At 41.9% G+C, this 22,229-nt stretch overlaps 1 protein-coding gene across 2 annotated transcripts in view; it reads right to left on the reverse strand.

Annotated features, from left to right (window-relative positions):
* NCK2 (NCK adaptor protein 2) overlaps nt 1-22,229 on the reverse strand; it is a 43,651-nt gene that overhangs the window by 17,039 nt on the left and 4,383 nt on the right. Inside the window, exons 2-3 of one of the 2 annotated variants that reach the window (XM_072135841.1) lie at nt 4,766-5,006; nt 2,620-2,700 (exon numbers count right to left, since the gene is read on the reverse strand). In XM_072135841.1, the coding sequence (XP_071991942.1) occupies nt 2,620-2,700; nt 4,766-4,991 (307 nt within the window). In that variant the 5' untranslated portion in view covers nt 4,992-5,006. Of the gene's footprint in view, nt 1-1,978; nt 2,701-4,765; nt 5,007-22,229 lie in introns of both variants that reach the window. The other variant, XM_072135840.1, reaches the window with a different exon arrangement.

Raw genomic sequence — 22,229 nt, forward strand, 5'->3', positions numbered from 1 at the left:
ATTTATATTTATATCAGTTCTAGGGAAAGGGGGGTGATTTGAATTTTTATGTTTTTTTAATATAATTTTTTTTTTTTACTTTTTTTTATTATTTTTTTTTACTATTTTTCAGACTCCCTAGGGTACTTTAACCCTAGGTTGTCTGATTGATCCTACCATACACTGCCAAACTACAGTATGGCAGTATATGGGGATTTTGCATACCATCTATTACAATGTGCAGATCGCACATTGTAATAGATAGCCTCGATCATGGCAGCCTCGGATCTTTCTGTGATCCCAGGCTGTCATGGCAACGGATCGCCACTCCCCGGTGACGTCACGGGGAGTGACGATCGGAGCCAAGATGGCGGCGCCCACGCGCCGCCGGCTCTTTAATACCGCCGGCAGCTTTGCCAGCGGCGATCAAAGGGTTAACACCCGCGATCGGTGCAAGCACCGATCGCGGGTGTTAGCGACGGGCATTTGCTTCATTATGAAGCAAATGCCCGGTGAGTATGAAGAGGGCTCAGCCCGTGAGTAAGGGTACGTCTTATTGCGCTATGGGGTTAAACACTGGTAAATGTACAGTACATCTTGTCTGTAGTACATTTCTGTATAAGTTCATATATAAGGCGCAACGGCCTATAAGGCGCACCTTTGATTTCTGAGACAATTAAAGGATTTTTGGTGCGCCTTACAGGCCGAAAAATACGGCATATGATTTTTCCAATAAAGGGTGGAGATGAAATGGAGATATCCTCCACATAGAGTGGAACAAATTCATTATAGGATGGTATTCTGGTTGTACAAACAGAAACCATATTTTCTGTTTGTGCAACCAAAAATCCATCCTTTAAGGAATTTGCTCCACTCTACGTGGAGGATTCTAGTTCTAGTAGGGGTAGGGTGCAAGATTCTATCTACTTAAACAACTAGGATTAAAAAGCATTTCCCTTATCCCTTAATAGTTTTCTCCCATGGCTGCAATGTTACAAAAAAATCAGTTTGTAAATTTATATGCAACTCACCTGTTGTGAGTCCATTGCACTAAGTGAGTCCAGCATATTAAAATTTACTTGCACTGTCCTTATAGGCAGGTCTAAGTACTATGATATTTTGCTATATTGAACATTGAGAGACAGACAGTAAGTCATATGACTTACATATGGACCTCTGGATGTTGGTAAATTACTGTACTTTATCCTTAGGCTACTATACACAGCTATACCAGTTATCGCAGGTGTCTACAATAAAGCTTTATTGTAAATCCTGTTTCTTATGACAACCCAACATTTTTAAAATTGAAAATAGAGACCAAAATAAATTTTTGACTGGGATTATAATTATGAAGTATACAGTTCTGACTTACATTAAAATTCAATTTAAGAACAAACCTACAGAACCTATCCTGTACTGTACTGCCTGTACTTCTTATCTTCCACTGATCTTCCAAAAGAAAAAAAAAGTCCCAAATGTAAGAACAAAGGAGGGCAAAATGTTGGCAATATGATAATATGCCAGAGCTGGCGTGGAATCTACAGCATCAGTATGTAATCTGGCATTGGGTTCTATAGTAGTTAAATTACAGATTAACTAACAAAGAACATTTCCCTCTAATCTGTCAGATTTTCTGTGGACAAACTCTAATAACTGGAGAAAAGCTTTCATGCACTTACCCCTCCTAGTTACTTGAAAAGGACAAACATTTCACAAACACCACAATATCCACCCGTCATAGGCGCAAAACACTGCTATCTATAAATTGCGCTTGGTACTTTTCTTTTCATTTATGGAACATTTGACAGTTTTTCCACTAAAGGGAAACAACTCACGTGAAACTTGATGCTATCTTGAGACATATTACCAGGGTCACGAGTCTCAATCTTGCTTACAATAAGAATCGTACATTATTTGTAATTGGTCATACGTAGTGGGAAGTCACATGTTTCACAGAAAAAAAGGAGGCAGTATAAAGGCCAGGAAAAAAACTACTCACTGAAGACTCGCTGTCTCGGATCAGGAAGTCTCCCTCCATTCCTCTTTCATTCAGGGCACATTCAGCTTGATGTCGTGTGACGCCTCCGTAGTACCAGGCTTTCCCTGCAAATCGCCCTGTGCACGCAGGACCAGTGTAGCTTATTTGGTGAACATGAGAACTATTTATGGAAGGACCATCGTTTAAAATGACCACATAGTTTTTGGGAACAAGGCCAATCTGTCCACTGGAATTTTTACATTTCCACCACTCGGGGTCGTTCTCCGGCTTTTCAATGACTTCCATGATTTCACCTTTCTCAAAATTCAGCTCTTCTTCTGTTACTGAACTGAAAGGGTAGAGTGTCTGAACGACATGGAGAATTTTAGTGTTCTGACCATTGCTTAGAGATGCGCCTTTTCTCAAACTGAGAAAACTAGGGGAATCGGCTGTTGCCTCATCAACTTCCTCCACGACGTAGTTTGATGGAAACCACCCAACCTGTCCATTGTGAGTTCCCCGCCACCAGCCGTCACTGCACTTTTCCATAACAATCACCCGTGAACCCTTCACAAGAGAGAGTTCATCGTCTCTCTCTGCGGCATATGCAAATTTTACATAAGCTGGAATGTTTAAGTCATAGATCCGATCTGCATTAGTACCATTTGATGAGTATTCAGCATCGGTGCTTGGAGTGGGGGAGGCATCTCGATTGCTTGTCTTTCTCTTGGTCTTCCCAAGCCCTGGACACAGATAAATTAAAGGCATGTAGTCAACATCCACAACACAAAGCAACAGAGAATAAATATAGATCGTGTGTGACTATGCTATAAATTGTAGCTAATTTATCTCACAGATCATCTAAAAAGGAACCATCTACATATGTGCTTGAGAGCCAAACAAATAAAGAAAGGAAACAGATAAGAAGATGACAAATAGTTAAAGGGGTATTCTCGTCTCGGCATTCACATTCAGTTTCATTAATCTGCCATATATAAACATTTCTTCAATTGGATGTTATTAAAAAAATGTTCCTGTGTGAAGATAATTTCTCATAAATGTAGTGATGTTGTCCCTTAGAAACGAGATAGCTTCCTCGGATACGACCACGTCACACTCTGGCAGCGGTGGCCAGACTTGCGCTATAGGGTCCTGCCGGACCACCAGGATTCAGCAATCATTACCACAGGACGGCTGTGCGACATGTAGTAACTCCAGGACATTTTGTATACAATAACCTTTTTGTTTATTTGTGCACTCAATCCATCAGACGTGGCCGTATCCGAGGAAGCTATCTCGTTTCTAAGGGACCACATGACTACATTTATGGAAAATTATCTTCACACAGGAACATTTTTTTTAATAACATCTAATTGAAGAAATGTTTATTAATGGCAGATTAATCAAACTGAATGTTAATGCCCAGACGAGAATACCCCTTTAAGGACCAGACTAACATTGGACACTGATAAGTACAATCTATCACCACAATTTACCTACTTGAACTGTGCCATAGCCGACGGAAGGATAGAAAAAAGGTGCTGGAAGTGTAGCAGGGGAGTTTATACTGCTGTGGAGCCGGAGCACTGTGGTGCTCAGCTAATACCACCCAAAGCACTTCAGTCTCATTTGAGTGTTTCTAAGATTTGGCATGGTCATTGGGATATCTGCTAGGCCAAGGGTACTACGGACGCAACAATATCAATTTTGTTGGGGGCCAACGTACATGACATGACAGACCTCCAGCTGCCATGGCCACCTGTGCCCTCTGTCTCTTTCTTTAGCTTCCATGATTGTGCTTGATCACAGCAGTTAAGGGGTTAAACAGCCCTGACAAGAAGAGATCTCCCTGCCTGGCATATTTATCAAAACGACCAAAACAAAATAGGGAATTCATTAATAATGTTCATTTTTAGTTAATTAAAAAAATATGTGCTATAAATTACAAAAAAAAGCCTTTATGCCACTTTTGCCCCCAAATTAAAAAAAAATGTATACAGGCAGTCCCCAGGTTACATACAAGATAGGGTGTGTAGGTTTGTTCTTAAGTTGAGTTTGTATGCAAGTCGGAACTGTATATTTTATCATTGTAATCCCAGCCAGAACTTTTTTGGTCTCTGTGACAATTGGATTTTAAAAATGTTGGGTTGTCATAAGAACCAGGATTAACACTAAAGCTTCATTACAGACACATTTCATAACTGTAACAGCTGTTTATTGTAGCCTAAGGATAAAGTACAATAAATTACCAATATCCAGAGGTCCGTTTGTAACTAGGGATCGTATACAAGTCGAGTGTTCTTAAGTAGGGGACCGCCTGTACTTATATTACGTTTAAACTAGCTCTATGTGTCCCCCAAAAAAAAAACCACACTGCAAAATTTTTAAGGTTGAACGCAAAAAAAAAAAATAAAAATTATGGCCCTTAAACCAATGCTTACGAAAATTCACTAAAAATGCCTGGTCACTAGAGCCTTTTCAGGCCGCATCACTAAGGGGTTAAAGAGATTAAAAAGATTTGGCAAAAACAAATATCAATGAAATGAACTATACACCACATCATCTTGTGCATTTATCCAATGTTACGGACATGGACTAGATTTCTTATCTTTATATAGTTACATAAACCCTGGGTGTTTTGTGTTATTTGTGTGGAGTTACCAAATCACATAGAAAGAGATGGATAACAAGATAACAAATCACTTGGAAAGAGATGGGTTACAAGATATTGGAAGGTGTTCCAGTAGTCAGATGCCTCAGTTTTGCCATTATATTTCTATAAAAGGTCTAGTGGCTGTATACACGTACCTAAGGTGTCCTTCAAATTCTTAACCAGTGATCCCTTCTTTAAGCTGTTTTTCCTCTCCACATAGTTTGAGGGTACATATCCTGTCCTATGGGCTGCATTTCTAACTCGCCACCAGGTTTTGGAGTCATCCAGCAACCACAAGCGCTCATTTTTCTTAATATCAAGTTCTTGGTCCTGCTGTGCCGTATAATCCCATTTGGCAATAACAATGACTTCCTCTGTCATTTTTTCATGGAGTCACTGTAAATACAAGATGGAAATGTTTATTAATGACCAAATCAATAACCAGCAATCCTTACAAACAAAAGGAAAAACACATTTATTAAAATTAGAATTGGCATGAAGATGCATCAGTAATCTAATTCACACACAAGTGAACTGCACATTTCTCAGAAACAAGTGCAGCCTTTTTAAGAAGCTGTCAAGAACTAGAAGTGTGATATGTGGAAAAGTATTAAACTTAAAGTTGACCATGAGCATTATAAAAATGTTTTATCCTTCTGCTTACATTGCCTTCATCTAGTTCACAGGACTACACTATAGCTATGGCCTAAGTTTTAAAAAATAATATATATCAGACTTATTAAAAGGCAACAGTAAAGTTACGGACAAAAAATAGTGTTAGAACAGCTGGAGAGAGCCTTTGAGCCTTTAACAATTCCAACAGTACCTGTATCATGCTGCTGGCTTCTTCCTAGACTGAGATATATCTGGTAAATTTAACATTAGATTCAGATTTAGCTATTCCTGATGTGGGTGGGCATTTCCATGTGGTGACATGAGATCAGGGCAATGAAGCCAGAACAGGAAAACATGTTTGTAATTGGCCAATCTGAAGCATGACATCACTACAGGCTCTGCAGACCCTCTCAACAAGCCTTTACAGTTGTTCTTTAAACCCTTACTGACATGTGACGTAGTATTATGGGCAATGTGCCAGCTTAAAGGGGTGAGATGACATTTTGACATTGAAGCAGGGTTTTTAAAAATATGGTAGTAGTGGTGGCATGTGTTTTATGGTTCCCCACAGAAAATTAAAATTCACAAGTCGACTATAGCCCAGATACCAGCCAACAGGCGAGATGTATTATCGTATCTGCACCATAAAAGTGTCGAGAACTCACGTTTTTTTTGGCACATAATTGAAAGAATAGTTGTTTCCAACTATCCCGACTCGTCGGTTTTATGTTTTTTTTTTTGGTGCAAGCAGACGTGGCCTATATTTTCCACTTCATCCGCCACATTTATATGGAGTTTGTCTGCATTTTTACATTCAAATTTTGGCGTAAAACAGACCAGTCAATGTAAGATTTTGGCGCGTCAATTCATTGTGTCACCATTTTTATAGCGCCCGACTGATTAGTTCTGTCTGTGCAATAATTACTTACAGCCGTGCTCTACATTAATACATCGAGCTATGCCATCCATAATCTGATTTCAGATGCAGACTGCGAGGTTGCAACAAATTAAAAATCCCCCCCAATAAGTCACACAAAATCCCCCACAATTTATGTGTGCACTAAAGTTTAACAACCTGGTGACATAATGCTCGATAATTGCATGTTTGTTAGCAATTAAACCAACTTGCAAAATAACGTGAGACAGAATGGGTTAAAAGAAGCATGAACTAAAAAGACAATCTTCCATCTTTACAAGGCATTAGTGCAGCTTCATCTGGATTATGCAGTTCAGTTCAGGGCAACGGTTCAAAGAGGGAAAAAAAAAAAAAAATGCCCCGAGGATGGAAAAAGTGCAAAGACACAGCTGACAAGCTGCATATAGAACCTTGTTTCTAAGGAAAAGTTAAAAGAATTCAGATTCAAATGATTACTGTACAGTGACTCTGGCTTAAAGAGATATAACAGTACAAACATTATCACACACCTTTTATGAAGTCAAGAGAAACAGCAGAATAAATTAACATCCTTTCATGACCTCTCTATCCGTCAAGATAAACCACGCACACTTCTAGATCTAGGCCCCTTGACTGTGGTAATCTTTTTATATTTGTTATCAATGGGCAACTTTTAAATTATGCTAATGAGACAGAGGCTCTGGGGGCGTTTCCAGAGCCCCTTAGTGTTTTCACAGCTGCTAACACTTACAGCATTGCAGAAACACACGCATTTTACAACGCATGCCACATGTGACCACACCCGAAGAGTCACCACATTAAAATGTAGCTCCTGTTTAGCGGAGAAGAAGGGACACCTTGTATCATATATGACTATGATGCTCAGAGTCACGTCCTTGCAGGCCCATGGTTCATAGACTGGGTACGAAAGCCTGAATCTTCTCGGTTTATGTTAAACTGACAGATAACTAGGCAGGTATACTGAACAACTATGGTCATATTAAAAGAACTTTTTTTCAAACTTCAAAGACTTTTTGGCAATATCACGGTAAACAGTGTTAGAATAGGACATCAGTAATTGATCGTAAACACAGGGATAAAGAGATGTAAGCAGGAATACATTTGCCCTTGCTGCAGGCAGAAGCAGGAAAAGTAGCTGTGGCTCTGGCTGAAAGCTAAGTATAGCCACAGCTGTAAGTCCAGCTACTCAAAGCTTTAGGGTTTTGCGTTTGCAAGGGAGTGGAAAAGTTGATCATTTCTGTGGCAGGGCCTCTTCAGAGTGCCTAAAACCAGACCAATCCCTTAAAGGGGTTATCCGGGTTTAAAAATTTTTTTATGGCCGGGCTGGGGAGGGCTAGTTAAACATAATAAACATGGACTTACCTCCTCCGGCGCCACTGATGTCCCGCGCCGCGGTCCCTTCGATCAGTGCCCCTGTTTGTTTACAGAGGCACGGAAGCCGCGCACAGGGAGCTTCCGGTCCGCGATGTGGACGGCTCCTCCCATCCGTCCCTATCTCTCAGCGTTGTAAGCGCTGGGAGATGGTGCGCATGGGAGCATCCGGCCGGCCAGAAGCTCCCTGTGCGCCGGTGTCATTAGACTGGCCGCGGAGCGGGACATCGGCAGCACCGGAGGAGGTAAGTACATGTTTATTGTGTTTAAATAGCCCTCCCCAGCCCGGCCAGAAGACATTTTTTAAACCCGGATAACCCCTTTAAAGGAAGGCAATAACTGCATCAGTAACAGGAGATTAAAAATCTCAGGATGGAAGAACAGCAATGTTACCCGACTAAGGACATTCCAGCAGGGTACTGCAGCATGTCTCTTATTCTTTACTACAGAAAAGTCCCCCTCCATCTCTCTCCACTTAGTTAGATGCACAATATACCAGCCGCTGGAGAAACACATGGGAGGTGCAAATATCTCATCCTGTCATGTTGTCCTATTGCTGAATGCTGACTGAGTGCCTTTCACTTGGCATATGTTATTACACAGCCAAGCCGTGCACAGACATAATGAAGAGCTGCGAGTGCATGAAATGATGTAGAAAACATTGCTGGATACTATGAATGATATGAGAGAAGTCACAGCCTGATGTGACCACTGAGGGGTAGAGAGACCCAGAGAGGGGGGCAATTATTGGAGGATCTGAAAAGGAATCCAAAGGACAGAATATGGATACAACTTATCCAGAGAAAGATCAGAATCTACCATACTGAATGGGAACAAATTCATGTTTTCATGCCATCTATAGGTTAAAGGGAACCTGTCACCAGGAGACCCATTTCTAGTACTATCTCAGTCACCACAGAGCATAGTACATACACTGCCAAAAAGTTTTTGTATAAAAAAGAAAAAAAAAAAAAAAAAAAAAAAGGTTTTACAGTAAAAAAAGATATGTTATATTGTACCTTTCATTGCCATGTGCTCAGTGACTAAGCACTTGTCCCGCGGGAGTGGCACCCTTGGGAAACCGCTCCTTCATGTCTCCTTTTCAAATATATGAAAACGCCCAACCTATTGATCGTCATATCCACTTGGCAGCTGCTGCTCCGGAATGCAACACGCTGCATCCGCTCCCCATAGGCTACTATTACCTCCGCTGAGTATATAATGTCGCTCAGCAGAAGGGAGCAGGATGGGAGGACATAGCTTCCTACATCTTTCCATCCTGCCCTTTTCAGCAGATGCAACCAATACAGTATATGTCAATGTAGGTGCTCAACGTATGGGGTCGGAAGCTTTTCCGACATGTACACTGAGTGTATGCAGAAATCAAGATGTGAACCCAGCCTAAGGTATGCCATAAAAAAAGGACATCCTACAGTACAGTAAATAGAAGATGTATGCTACAAGCTTATTCTGGCAAGGCTCCAGTTCCTCTGGAAGTCAGAAGGGAGAAACTGAAGGGGTATATGCAGAGGCCGCACTAACACTTTTAGCCAATGAGGAGAGTTAATGGACATCCATTTATACAAGAAAAGTATTACTGCCTTTGTGTTATGTGCTTATATAGTCAACTGTAGTAAACTTGATTCCTGCATTAAAAAGGGGTGCACAACCTTTTTACACCTCATCAGAAACTACTACCTAACAGGACAATGGCCGATACTTATACTTCAGTGTATATATTTCTGTACCTTTATATGCAACAGGTTTCTGTTAATGCCTCACAGCAAGCCTCCAGATTTGCCATGAATGGTCAGTTATCAGTGTGGGGGATTAATAATGTACAGGGTACACACAGTGCTGGGTACCATAGTTTTAGGCGGGAGTCCTGCTTCTAGACAGACCAAGATGCAACGGCTCCAATTGATTTTCTATCTATATTATATTTATACATCTATAAATCTATATCATCTTTCATATTTATCTTCCATCATCAATCTACCATCTATAAAATTCTCCTTCAGTCCCATATTACAGATATTTACCATACTACTGTTTGTAAACTACAAAGTGTTATTATTGTGCAGGGCTAAAGGGAGCCTCTTACTGAATGTAACTATTCATAAAATAGTTTTAGTTTGGGCCGCCACTTTTAGTTTTGCCGAGGGCCCCACTTTGTCTAAAACCGGCCCTGCCTGTTGTGCACTGCCAGTGACAGGCACCGTGCTCCTCTCTTACCATCATAATAGTAGCAGACCTTCTTTACACCCTCCTGTACGCCATGGAGAGCAGTGTGTTCCCTTCTTACAACAGCAACTGTTAGAGGATGGGGAGACAAGTACTGTATGGATTTATATGCATGGGGCTTTTCTGAGTGGGCAAAACTACCTAAAGTGTCATAGATGCTTGCAAAGACATTATCGCCATCTCTGTGCAGAGGGATGCAATGCAGACACTTACCTGGGAAGACTTGTAACATACATGTTTTATTTACTGTAATGAAACCAATAGAATGTACTTTTGTTCATTAGAACATAAAACATGTGTTTATGAATGGATTCAGCAACAGGGTGTGTGGATGTCACAGGTTAGCATTAGTCTCTAAGAATCAAGTGTCTTTTCATATCTTATAGTTGAGAATTGAGTCTGTTTATTTCCTGTAGATGCTGCAAACTGTAAAAGAAATTGTCAGCTTACAATTTTCCATTCTACAACATAACAAGCTTGTGGTCTACCGCAGCAGAACAACCTAGGACAGCTTTTTACTACAAGTGGGAATGCTATAGCCTCTCTAGGTCTATGGATGAACGGCTGCTAATCTGTGCACTCACTCTTGGTTAAATATTTAAGGAGCTGGAACAGCAATGAATCATTAATGGGGAAATCTCCTTAAAACAACTTCTGGCAAGTCGCTGGAAGATACAATCGATTAGGTGTTTGTGAACTTGTTCCTTCCGCTATTATTGCAAAGAAACAGATAGTGGTGGTCTGTAAAAAATATATGAAACTCTCTAAAACTAGTAAAATTTGATTTTTGGACAAAACTAAGGATTGCTGTACTATATCAAGACCACCTCCAGCATCAGCTAATCTACCCCTATGTTTGGGTCAGAATGACCATTTTGAAATGGTAGATTTCCTCAGAGGGAGACCTCTAAATAATTCTAAAGCACTAACCAAATTGACAAAGTTGTTCATACATTCAAACTAAATTTTATAAGAAAGAAATTCCAATAAGATATGTACACCACACAAGAGTCAACCAACGATAAGATGACTCAGGTCTGAGTATGTAATCATTTATTAATGGTCTGTCTGGAATCAGGGATTAGCAACTATATGATAAGTACTTTCTAGTCATGTATGACATGCTGCCTGCTGGTTGACAACTGGGTGCCGAGTACAAGTACAAGCGGTCCCCTACTTAAGAACACTCGACTTGCATACGATCCCTAGTTACAAACGGACCACTGGATTTTGGTAATTTATTGTACTTTAGTCCAAGGTACAATAAACAGCTATAACCGTTATCACAGGCGTCTACAATGAAGGTTTACTGTTAATCCTGATTCTTATGACAATCCAACATTTTTAAAATCCAATTGTTGCAGAGACCAAAAAAGTTCTGGCTGGGATTACAATGATAAAATATATAGTTCCGACTTACATACAAATTCAAGTTAAGAACAAACCTACAGACCCCATCTTGTATGTAACCCGGGGACTGCCTGTACTGTGCGCTGCGTTTTTTGTTTTTTTTTTAATTTCCTCACTAAGCCATATGAACCTCAATAAAAAGAGTAACTAATTTCATGTATTAGTATTTTGTTATCATTTAGTACCATTGTACCGTATATACTTGATTATAAGCCGACCCGAGTATAAGCCGAGACCCCTTATTTTACCACCAAAACTGGGAAAAAATATTGACTCGAGTATAAGCGAGGATGGGAAATGCATTGGTCACTGCCCCCATGTAGTATCCAACCAGCCCCCTGTAGTATATAGCCAGTCCCCCATGTAGTATCCAGCAAGCCGACTCTGCCGGATAATACAGCATAAAGAACATAGAAGAGGAGCGGCGCCGAGCATCGGGGTGCCAGAGGGTGAGTATGTATGGTTTTTTTTACATTCTTTTTGATTGATTCATGTATAAGACAAGGGGATGTTTTTTAACCCCTTTTTTGTGCTGAAAAACTTGGCTTATACACAACCATATACAGTAATTTTTTTTTAAACTGTAATTTTGAAAACACAAATGTATAAAAATACTTAATACCAACATACCTGCTCTCTCATATCTAGCACTCCCCACCTGATGCCAGCTCCAGAAGTGCCCATATAGTAGCGATCATATCACATGCTGTTTAGGAAAGGTCACCACTGCAACCAGTCATTGGCCTCAGCAGTGACCTCTACACAAGTCAGTGAATGACCCTAGCAGGTTGTATCATAAGACAACAGATGAATGTTAGCATCAGGACAGGGTAGGTACATTTTCCCCTGATTATGTCATGACACTAGGGGAAACATGTGAAAAGATGAATGGGACATCAGAATTCTGTATAAAGAAAAAGCAACTTGCCTTCAGCACTTTCATTTCCTTCATTTATTTTTTTATATACAATTTCTAGGTTTTCATGTAAATAAATTATACAATTTCACCAAAAGAATAATAATAATAAAAAAAAAAAAAAAACACCCCACACCTACTTCATATGTTGACTTACATGATTCATGTCGGCCAGGTTTAAAAAAAAAAAAAAAAATCTAGTCCTCCATGACGGCCCACTTGGAGGATGCCCCTTGACCTCTGTAGGGACAGGAAGAAGAGAGGTTAAAGGCCTACCACCCACAACCTCCCGCCAATGGTCTACCAAATAACTACACCAGTGGAGGATACAACACACATTTATTTTGTATGTTTACATTATACAACAAAAGAAAACTAGGAAGGGAACATATAGGACGTCATGGAGGACTATATGGAAACCGAATTACCGGCGAGTACTAATTCACCATTTCCATAACTTCCTCCCATGATGCCCCACTTGGAGATCTACAGATCACAGCCTACCTCCCGAAGGAGAGGTCTTGAGATAATGCTTGACAAAAGTAGATGGTGAGGCCCAAGTGGCCCCCTTGCATATCTGCTCTAGGGATGCGCCTCTTCTCTCGGCCCAGGAAGCCAACATGGCCCAAGTGTTTCGTATAGCAGGTGGTGATAGCCAATTTCAGCCATCTCAAACCTCTTCCAAATTTTTGTGGTAAATGGCAAAAGTAACCTTTTACCTACTTGCCTTGAGAGTTAATACTACGGCCCAGGAGAGATCCTTGAATCTCAAGAATTCAAACCCAGGCCGACAGCCGAAGCTTCCTCGGGTCTGGATGGAGAATAGGTCCTTGGTGCAGAAGATCCTTCCACAGAGGTAATATCACCGGCTGTAGATACCAGCTTTTCTTTGTCCAGTTCGGGCAGATAAAGATCACCCTTGCCTGATCCATGAGGATCTTCTTGAGTACCCTTGCGACCAAGGGAATAGGGGGAAAGGCGTAGGAGAGAGGTTTGTTCACGGATGACTGAAGGCATCTAGATGTTATCTCGACTCCTTGGCTTCCAGCGAAAAATATAGACGGCACAGTGAGTTATCTGAGGATTGTCGCAGTGACTGGTCAACTGAAGGAAGACTTCCTGGTTGATGCACCACTCGTTGGGAGACACCTTCCTCCTGCTGAGGTAGACTGCTTCACGGTTTAGGACTCCTTTCAGGAGAGTCGCTGATAGGGAAAGTATATTCTCTTCTGCCCAGGAAAAAATGGTGCTAGTAAGGGAGGAAAGGACTTGCCTTCTCAGGTAAGAAACTGCCGTGAGGTTGTCCGATAATATGAGGACATGACGTTTTTTAGGAGAAGGGTATTTGTCCTTAGGGCTTCCCAGACTGCCCTTAGTTCACGATAATTTAACTGCTTCCTTGACTGGTAAGGGGTCCAGGATCCTTGGGTGAAGTGAGAAGGGAAGACTGCTCCCCAACCCACACTGCTTGCATCGGTCGTGATGGTGACACATGGGAGGCAGTGCCAAGCAACCCATTTCCCCAGGTTTTCCGTCTTTAGCCACCACTGTAGGCCCCTTAGATTTTATGCTTTTACCCCTCCAAGGGAGAAAAGACATCTGATGATAAGAATTCAACAATACTCCTAGAAATTTCTTGTGGGTGGAAGGTGATAAATCTGACTTCTGAGTGTTGATTAGCCACCCCAGATCTGAGAGTTTCTTTATGGTAATCTCTCGTGCAGCAATTAGATCTGATCTGTCTTTCCCCACGATAAGAAGATTGTCTCCATTATTCCATATTTAGACATACTGCAGCCTCAGGAAGGCCACAACCTCCATTATATACCAAACCTCCACCATACCACCAAATACCAAAGGGGAGAGCCCGAAACTGAAAATAGAGGATAGAACTCTCTGGAGAAAGAACTGAGAATCTGAGGAATCTTTGAGATGAGTGAATTGGGACATGATAGTAGGCATCCCAAAATTCTATGGTGCACATACAGAAATTGGTGTGAATGAGTTGAAACCGACCTTTCTTGATCCTGAGGAATCGGAATCACCACTCCCGAATGTATGAGGGATGAGACTTCCTGCCAGATGAGAGAAAGAGTAGAAGGGGAGGCAGAGGATAAGAGAGGAATGAATCTTGAGGGGTTGGGGAGCACCGATTTCTATTCTGTATCCAGATTCGACAATGTTCAGGACCCACTGGCGTCACTGCTTTTTCCCCCTGGTATCATCAGAGGAGTTGGAGAAAAGAAAGCCCCTTCCTCTATCGGGGTAGCTCCAGCGTCCCTGTTTACCTTTCCAGCTAAAGGAAACCTTGGGGTTCTTGAAGGGACGAAAGGAAGCCTTCTTGGAAACTGCCCTGTTCTCTGGAAATCCTTTCTTTTTATCGGAGGCCTTCTCCAGCATCCAGCTTCGGGCCGAAGACAAAACCGCCTGTGACGGGAACGCTTCAGAGTTTGGATTTGGAGCGTATATATCCCCACCCCACTGTTTCAGCCACAGGGCCCTTCTTGTCGCGTTGGTTAAAGCGCCTTCTTTAGCTGCAAATCGAATACCCTCGGCGGAGGAGTCTGCCAGGAAAGCAGTGACGGATCTCAATAGGGGAATACTTTCAAGGAGAGCCGATCTGGGAGTACCTTCTCTGATGTGTGACTCAAGCTCATTTATCCAAAAGAAAAGGGTCCTTGCTACAGAAGTGGCAGATAAGTTAGACTTCAGGCTGATCATGGAAGTCTCCCAGGCATTTTTAAGAACAGCATCAGACTTTCTGTCCATGGGATCCTTGAGCTGCGCCGAATCCTCAAAAGGGACAGTCCGTCTTCTTGACTACTTTAGTCACTTGGACATCCACTTTAGAAAAAGAGTCTCAAACCTTTAAGACTTCCTGGTCGAAAACGAGACGTCTACTAAAGTTTTTGGAAATTATAATCTTCTTCTTAGGATCTTTCCACTGTTCTGTGATCAGCCCCATTAAAGTATCGTTAACCGGTAAGCCCCGCTGTTTTTTGGCCCTTAGGCCACCGAAAGTTTGTCCTCCCGAGACAAAGAGGGAACCTCGTCTTCTATTTTAAAGGTCTCATGTATAGCTTTTAGGAGATTATCGAGCGTGTCCACATGAAAGAGGTGGCAGGAATCAAGCTTCTGACTAAAATCCTGGGAATCCTGTTCCTCTGTGTCGGCGAGAGAGCAGGACAGGACCTCAGAATCGTAGTCATCTTCATCAGAGGAAAAAACAACCACCAGTCTGGGTTTTTTGGGAGGGGGATCTTTTTGTGTAGCCAAAGCAACGGATGCAACCACCTTCTCTTTAATGAAGGTCTTTAATTCATCCATAAAAGACGTATTTTCCTCCCGCATAAAACTCTCAATACAGGACCTGCACATGGAATTCTTGTACGAGTCGGGCATGGAATGAAGACATATTACATTTCTTAGCAGTGGTCCTACTCTTCTCAGACTTGCTAGATTTCTTGAATCTTTCCGATCTGTCCTCTTTACCTTTATCCGTAGATCAGGGGTTCTCAACCTGTGGGTCGCGACCCCAGCGGGGGTCGAATGACCAAAGCACAGGGGTCACGACTGTTACGTTTTTGCCACGAATCGAGGCAAAAATGGAGTAAAACATGTGTGTCTCAAGCACAAACTGCTTGAGGACCTGTGGTAATGTCATCATCACATGACCATCTGGCTCCTCCTCTGTACAGACTCCCGCGGAACAGGCTCTGCTCTGCTCACAGTGAGTAGAAACTGGGTGAAGCAGCAGGGGGGACACATCAAAACTCGGGGCAGGAAGGGGGGCACCACGATGGAAAGCACTAGAACTGGGGCAGCATACGGAGGAACCAAAACTGGGGGCAGCAGGGGGGGGTTAGAACTGGGGGCAACAGGGGTAGAGGGACAAAAAACTTGGGCAGGAAGGGAGGGGCACTAGAACCGGGTGGTACTAGCGCTGAACTAGAACTGGGGGGCAGTATTATAGTAGTTATATTCTTGTACAAAGGGCGCAGTATTATAGTAGTTATATTCTTGTACATAGAGGGCAATATTATAGTAGTTATATTCCTGTACATAAGGGTCAGTATTATAGTAGTTATATTCTTGTACATTGGAGCAGTACTATAGTAGTTATATTCCTATACATAGGGGGCAGTACTATAGTAGTTATATTCCTATACATAGAGGGGCAGTATTATAGTCGCTATATTCTTGTACATAGGGGGCAGTATTATAGTCGTTATATTCTTGTACATGGTTTGGGGTCACCGCAACATGAGGAACTGTATTGCGGGGTCACAGCATTAGAATGGTTGAGAACCACTGCCTTAGACGCTTGATCTTTTTCCTAAGTGGTGGAGGTAAGGAAGATACTAAAAAAATATTAGAACATGCCATACAGCACCACTTGACCAGGCGGGTGAAGTAGGCCCAAGGCTGTCTCATCAGCCATAATGATGTCTGGGACGGCAAAAAAGTATACAGCATACACACCTATAGACCTCAGATCAACGCGACTAACCGCTATAAGAGGTTTAAGTACCTTATCGGGGAGCCCATCCCCCATGCAGGTGGCCGCCGTAACAATCAGCAGGACTTCCGCGGCCGGAAGTCGCCACGGACCGTAAAGGACGCCTGGGAATGGAGCCTGGCGTAGTCGCGTGTCAGATCCGATCAGGAGGGGGATTACGACCTGCGATAGGCCGGCATGACCCCAGGTGAGGAACTTGCGACCTCCCTCCCCCCGCTTGGAGGAGAGAGACCCTCTCTTGACCTGACCCCTGTAGGGACAGGAAGAACACTGGAGGGAGGCCTTTAACCTCTCTTCTTCCTGTCCCTACAGAGGTCAAGGGGCATCCTCCAAGTGGGCCGTCAAGGGAGGACATTATGGAAATGTAGAACATTCACCGCATGGATATACTAAAGAATACAAAATATGAAGTCAGGTCAGTATTTATTTTACCTTGGATGTTCTTACCCATCGCGGAATAATTGTGCTGGTGAGAACAGAGCAAAAATACCTCCACACGTTGGTCCAATATCTGGAAAACCACTTCCATAGTCAAAGCATTGGTGAGTTCTCTCAATTAAAACTTTTATTTCAAAACATTGAGCCTAAATGAATACTTTCTTAGTCATCAGCACAGATGGGACACACTTTCATACATACACGTTACCTGTTCGCATTGTCCTGTTGCTGACAGGAAGATTATCAGAGGATCACAATCAACCAATGTTACTATACAAAAACCACATCTTCATCTTGCTACATAATAGGAGTGGGCATCAAGCCCTCCACCTTCGAAATACGGAACTACTCCCAAAACATAGTCAATACCACAAGAAAAAAGGAGCCAATGTTACTATACAGCAGTGATGGTGAACCTTTTAGAGACCAAGTGCCCAAACTACAACCAAAATCCATATATTTACCATGAAGTGCCAATATGGCATTTCAAGTAGTAACTTATTGCTACCCGTTCTTCAACATCATTCAATTGTATTGGCTCTCCTAAGTCCACCAATACAGTTGAAAGTAGGTGGGCAAATTCAGACCATCATTGTAGCTTCTCTCCAGGAAGAATGGTGGGTCCAGCAGGATGACCTCCAAAGACAATGCAGTTCAGTCAACACCTTCTTACTTCTCCTGCAGTTTAAAACAGCCAGTAAAGGGTCGCTTTAAAATAGCATTGAGAGCAGCATCCCTTAAGATGCATGGGACTGCAGGAAGATTTGGTGGATGTGGTCCTGTTTGGTGAAATTGTGGCAATGGCCATATACAGTATGGAACATTCTTACAATTGCTGTAAGTGATAACGGAGAGACCAGGATATATGAAACCCACATAGTTTCCAGACTGTGGAGTCCAAGTTCCGGTCACAAAGTGAAAAAGACCCTAGTTCATCCCTATTGCAGCCTGACCCCAGAGTAATATTGCTTCCACCGTTATACAGGCATTGCAAAAGGTAGGATTACATAGGACAGATGTTTAAAGGGGTTGTCCCAAGTTTTCAAGTTACCACTACTCTATCGATAACTAGCTTATCAGTGAGGGTCCTACTGCTGGCTCTCCAGAAACAGCGATCACGTTCTCATTCACGGGTGCAGCAGGACAAGCATGCGCCCTGCCGCTCTATTTACCATCTACGGGAGTAATCAGAGATAACCCATCTCTGATAACGATGTAACTAGTAACGTCATTCTCATACAACTGAATAGTGACTGGGTACATTCTTTGTCCTGCCCACCATCATTTAGAACAGCATCCCCATTCTCTGGAGATCTGGAGCAGGAGTTTGTCCTGTTAACCGTGTGTAGACACCAAGCGCAAACATTTAGTTCTAACCATATTCGTTTGGGGAGGAGACTCTTCCAATCCACATGAAATGCGTTTCATAACCCAATTCTACTGCATCAGGTAAATATGGTCTTAAACAGAAAACTCCATCCACATGTAGTACCTGTTCTTCCTGATTCTTCCACAACTGCTTCTATCTAAGTTAGGCCCAGTACACATGTGGAGGTTCAAATAGAAGTCTAACAAACCCATTAAGACTTCCATTGATTTAAACTTTGTGTTAGTGTTCTGTTATTTAAGATGGAAAAATTAGCGCTGCAGCTTATGTACAATTTTCTTCACTAATGGAACCACTACAGGAAGTGGCCCAAGCGGACAGTGACAAAAGCCATTAAAAGTCCACTGAACTCATCAGGTTTTTAACGGATCTTTTAGACTTCCGTGGATAATAGTGTATGTTGGTGTGAACTGGGCTTTAAGATAAGCCAAGGTGTGGCAACCCAGCAAAATCATTACACAGCAGTTTGAGCAATGGCTTTATCATATGAAGAGTCCATGACAAGATCTGCATTAGTCTTTTTCTGATAACCAGTTGTAAGGTATAAGAATTGGGTGTAAAGTTCAAACCTGTAATTAAAGGGGCACATTAGGAAAAGATTTTATGTTTTTTCCCAGGTATTCCTGAGTGTAGACAGAGAATGCAATTACCAAGTGTTGCAAAACAAGACTAAGTAAACCCTAGTACATCTTCTGAAGCACTGTTGCATTTGAATATCTTCCGTGCACATCACATGGTCTAAAGGCAGACTACAACAGAAGGAATCATTCTGCAATAAACATGTCCAAAATACAATGTTTCTGGAGTGTACCTTTAAATACATCTTCAAAGAAAAGAAAAAAAATCTCTGAATAATGGAAATTCACCACATCATTTAACCTCTACGAAGCAGCACTAGTAACGTACAGGTTAAAAATCCAATTGCTGGCATTAAAGATAATCACCAGATGATGCTGATAAAAAAAGACTTTAATCAGGGCTACACGCCCCAATAGCCCTTCGGCATTTCTGACTGCCAGCTTCCTCCTCATGCCCTGCCTTACAAGTTGCCTAAAATGGACGGGACACGGGGAGGCAGCGGTCAGTCAAACGCACTTTGGGAAGGGGAGAGGGGGCGTGGTGTTCGGTGTAGCCAGGAGCCCTTCAGGCTAATTTATATAAAGATTGAAGTCTATTTTTTTTAAACAAGCAATAAGCTGGTGATAATCTTTTATAAAAGTATGCCAATGTTAACCTCTGCAAAGTACAGCTGGTGCTTTGTAGAGGTTAAATCATGTGGCAGATTTCCTTTAGAGACTTATAGTAAGGGGAGTATGGTAAATGGATTAAAATGTAATACAGGCAATGCTATTTTCAGCTCCACCTGATTCACTGCCTCATTCACACACAGTATTTATAGATCCAGTTCATTAAAGAAGCAGAAATGCAAATCGAAAAATCACGTCTCATGATGTTTGCTTCTGAAGCTTTTCCAGTTATCAGGAAAATTTTATTTAATCTCATATTGAGTTTCTTGTAGCGTACGAAGGCCACGGCTTACTAATTGGCGACATCATCAGGTCTATTTTTATTCTTCTCCTAAAGACCAAGGAGGATTAAAAGAGTTGGCCAGTAAAAAAAAAATACAGGTGGTCCCCTACTTAAGGACACCTGACTTACAGACAACCCATAGTTACAGACAGACCCCTCTGATCTCTGGTGAAGCTCTCTGGATGTTACTATAGTCCCAGATTGCAATGATTAGCAGTAAAGTGTCTGTAATGAAGCTTTATTGATAATCCTTGGTCCCATTACAGCAAAAAATGTTTAAACTGGATGTCTGGATCTAAAATTATAAAATATACAGTTTCGACTTACATACGAATTCAACTTAAGAACAAACCTCCGGACCCTATCTTGTACGTAACCCGGGGACTGTCTGTATATATATTTGCACAAGATTGCTTTTTCCCATAAAAATAATTAAAAGGTGTCAACTCTGATAAATACTATAACTAATTATATCAAAAGAGTTTCTTGGTTCCATACGTGACAGTAGCTTGCGCCCCCCCTTATCTGTGTTGGCAGACAGTCACCTCTATTTAAGGCAATTAAGGTATAAGTAGTCTCAAATAGGATTTATACTAAATGCTCCTGGTGTGAAAGGCAGAAACATGGTTAGGTGCAGCACAACACTTTGAAGTGAGATGTAAATTGGTTGTATAAAGTCAATGAGGCAATGAACTCCGGTCTGAAGTCCAGCTCTCCTCACCTCAGAATGTCCTCTCAACTGTGACCGACATTATACACCAGACTTCTGGAAAACCGGAAGCTGATGCCCCTAGACACGGGAACATCATTAGAGAATATCATCCCCACTACGTCTCTGTCTCCTGTTTTTACACCTCACTTTTTTAGGTGATGCCACCATGCTGGGCCATGAAAGAAACATGATCTGGAAGGTGTGAAGCCGTTGTACAACAAACTGGTAGTAATTTAGTAGGTCAATTTCTGCTGACAACTTCCCTTTAACTAGGAACCAGTCCTGCTGTATCCTGCAGTGATGAGCCTGTATACATCAGATGACTGCTGAGACCAAGGATTGGCTGTGGTAGCAAAATTCCTGTTCATTGTGCAGTATTCACAGGGGGAGATATATATGGCTTCTTGTGCTGTTTTACAACCATCCATAGCAATGGAACCATTATTAAATAACCTGAGATGACAAACAGTATCGGCTATAAAGTGAAGAATCTCAGATAAGGTAGAAAAATAAACTGGTTACCCAACAATTATAGCCCAGGACATCCTTACTTACAGATAGGACTACAATTATTAATGATGTTACGTGACTTTTGGAAATGTGCTACACTCAGGACCTTACAACATCCATCAGTACAATCACAACCAAGGTTTCTTCCCACCATATGGAACAGCTACCATACACATGAAGCAGTCTTATCTAGATGAAAGATTTTTAGGCTGTACAAGAGCTGGAATAAATATAGTATGTGTGGCGATAACAGAGGTCCTGTTTAGATTTTCTTTCCATTGAATAACGTAGGTTTTATGTGTGACCGAGCAGAAGCTGTTTCCTTGTAAAGTCCTGGGCTGGAGACAGATGATACCAGTGTGATCTCTGTCAGCTTCTATAGAAAGCAGTCTGTTCAGCATTGTCTCTGGAGGCAGGCGCTGAATGAACACACTGTTTATGGAGGCTACCACTGACCTTTGTGACGACATCAGCAGGATTCAATGGCTTTTCTATCAGAGTACAAAGCCCATTTACTGAAGGAAACAGCAGTATATTAAGATTAATAGAGGTTGAGCTGTGTCTGGTAAATGTACAACATGATGCACACTTTATTTTACTATATTCTTAGGTTTTCTTTTTACACATTTTCTGCCTTGGGTAGATAATCTGGTCTTTCTTTTAGCAAAAGGCACTTGCTTTTGGGCCGGTTAATCGGCAGCACATTTGTGGGGGTATGGCACAGGAGATAGGGTTTACCGCTAATGCTCATGAGTTACTGTGAATTGCCTGCCCCACCTACACGTTAACAGGAAATCACTGGCTGCTTACCCCAGTGTAATAACATCCGTGGACAATTAACAGGAATGAGCATTCCTAATTCTCCCAATAATTCCCCTCAACCTATGAAGAATATGCTTACAAAACACATCGAAACATATATGTGATTGGGCCAAGCCCCTCCCTGTCAAGTTTGAATTGGGTTTCAAAACACAATTCATACACCAAGTGTGAACGCGGTCTGAGAATGCATTTCCACAATGTGTTTGCATTGTATGTTAGATGCCTAGGG

Source organism: Engystomops pustulosus, chromosome 2 (genome assembly GCF_040894005.1).
Source record: "Engystomops pustulosus chromosome 2, aEngPut4.maternal, whole genome shotgun sequence".
In the NCBI taxonomy this organism is placed as follows: Eukaryota; Metazoa; Chordata; class Amphibia; order Anura; family Leptodactylidae; genus Engystomops; species Engystomops pustulosus.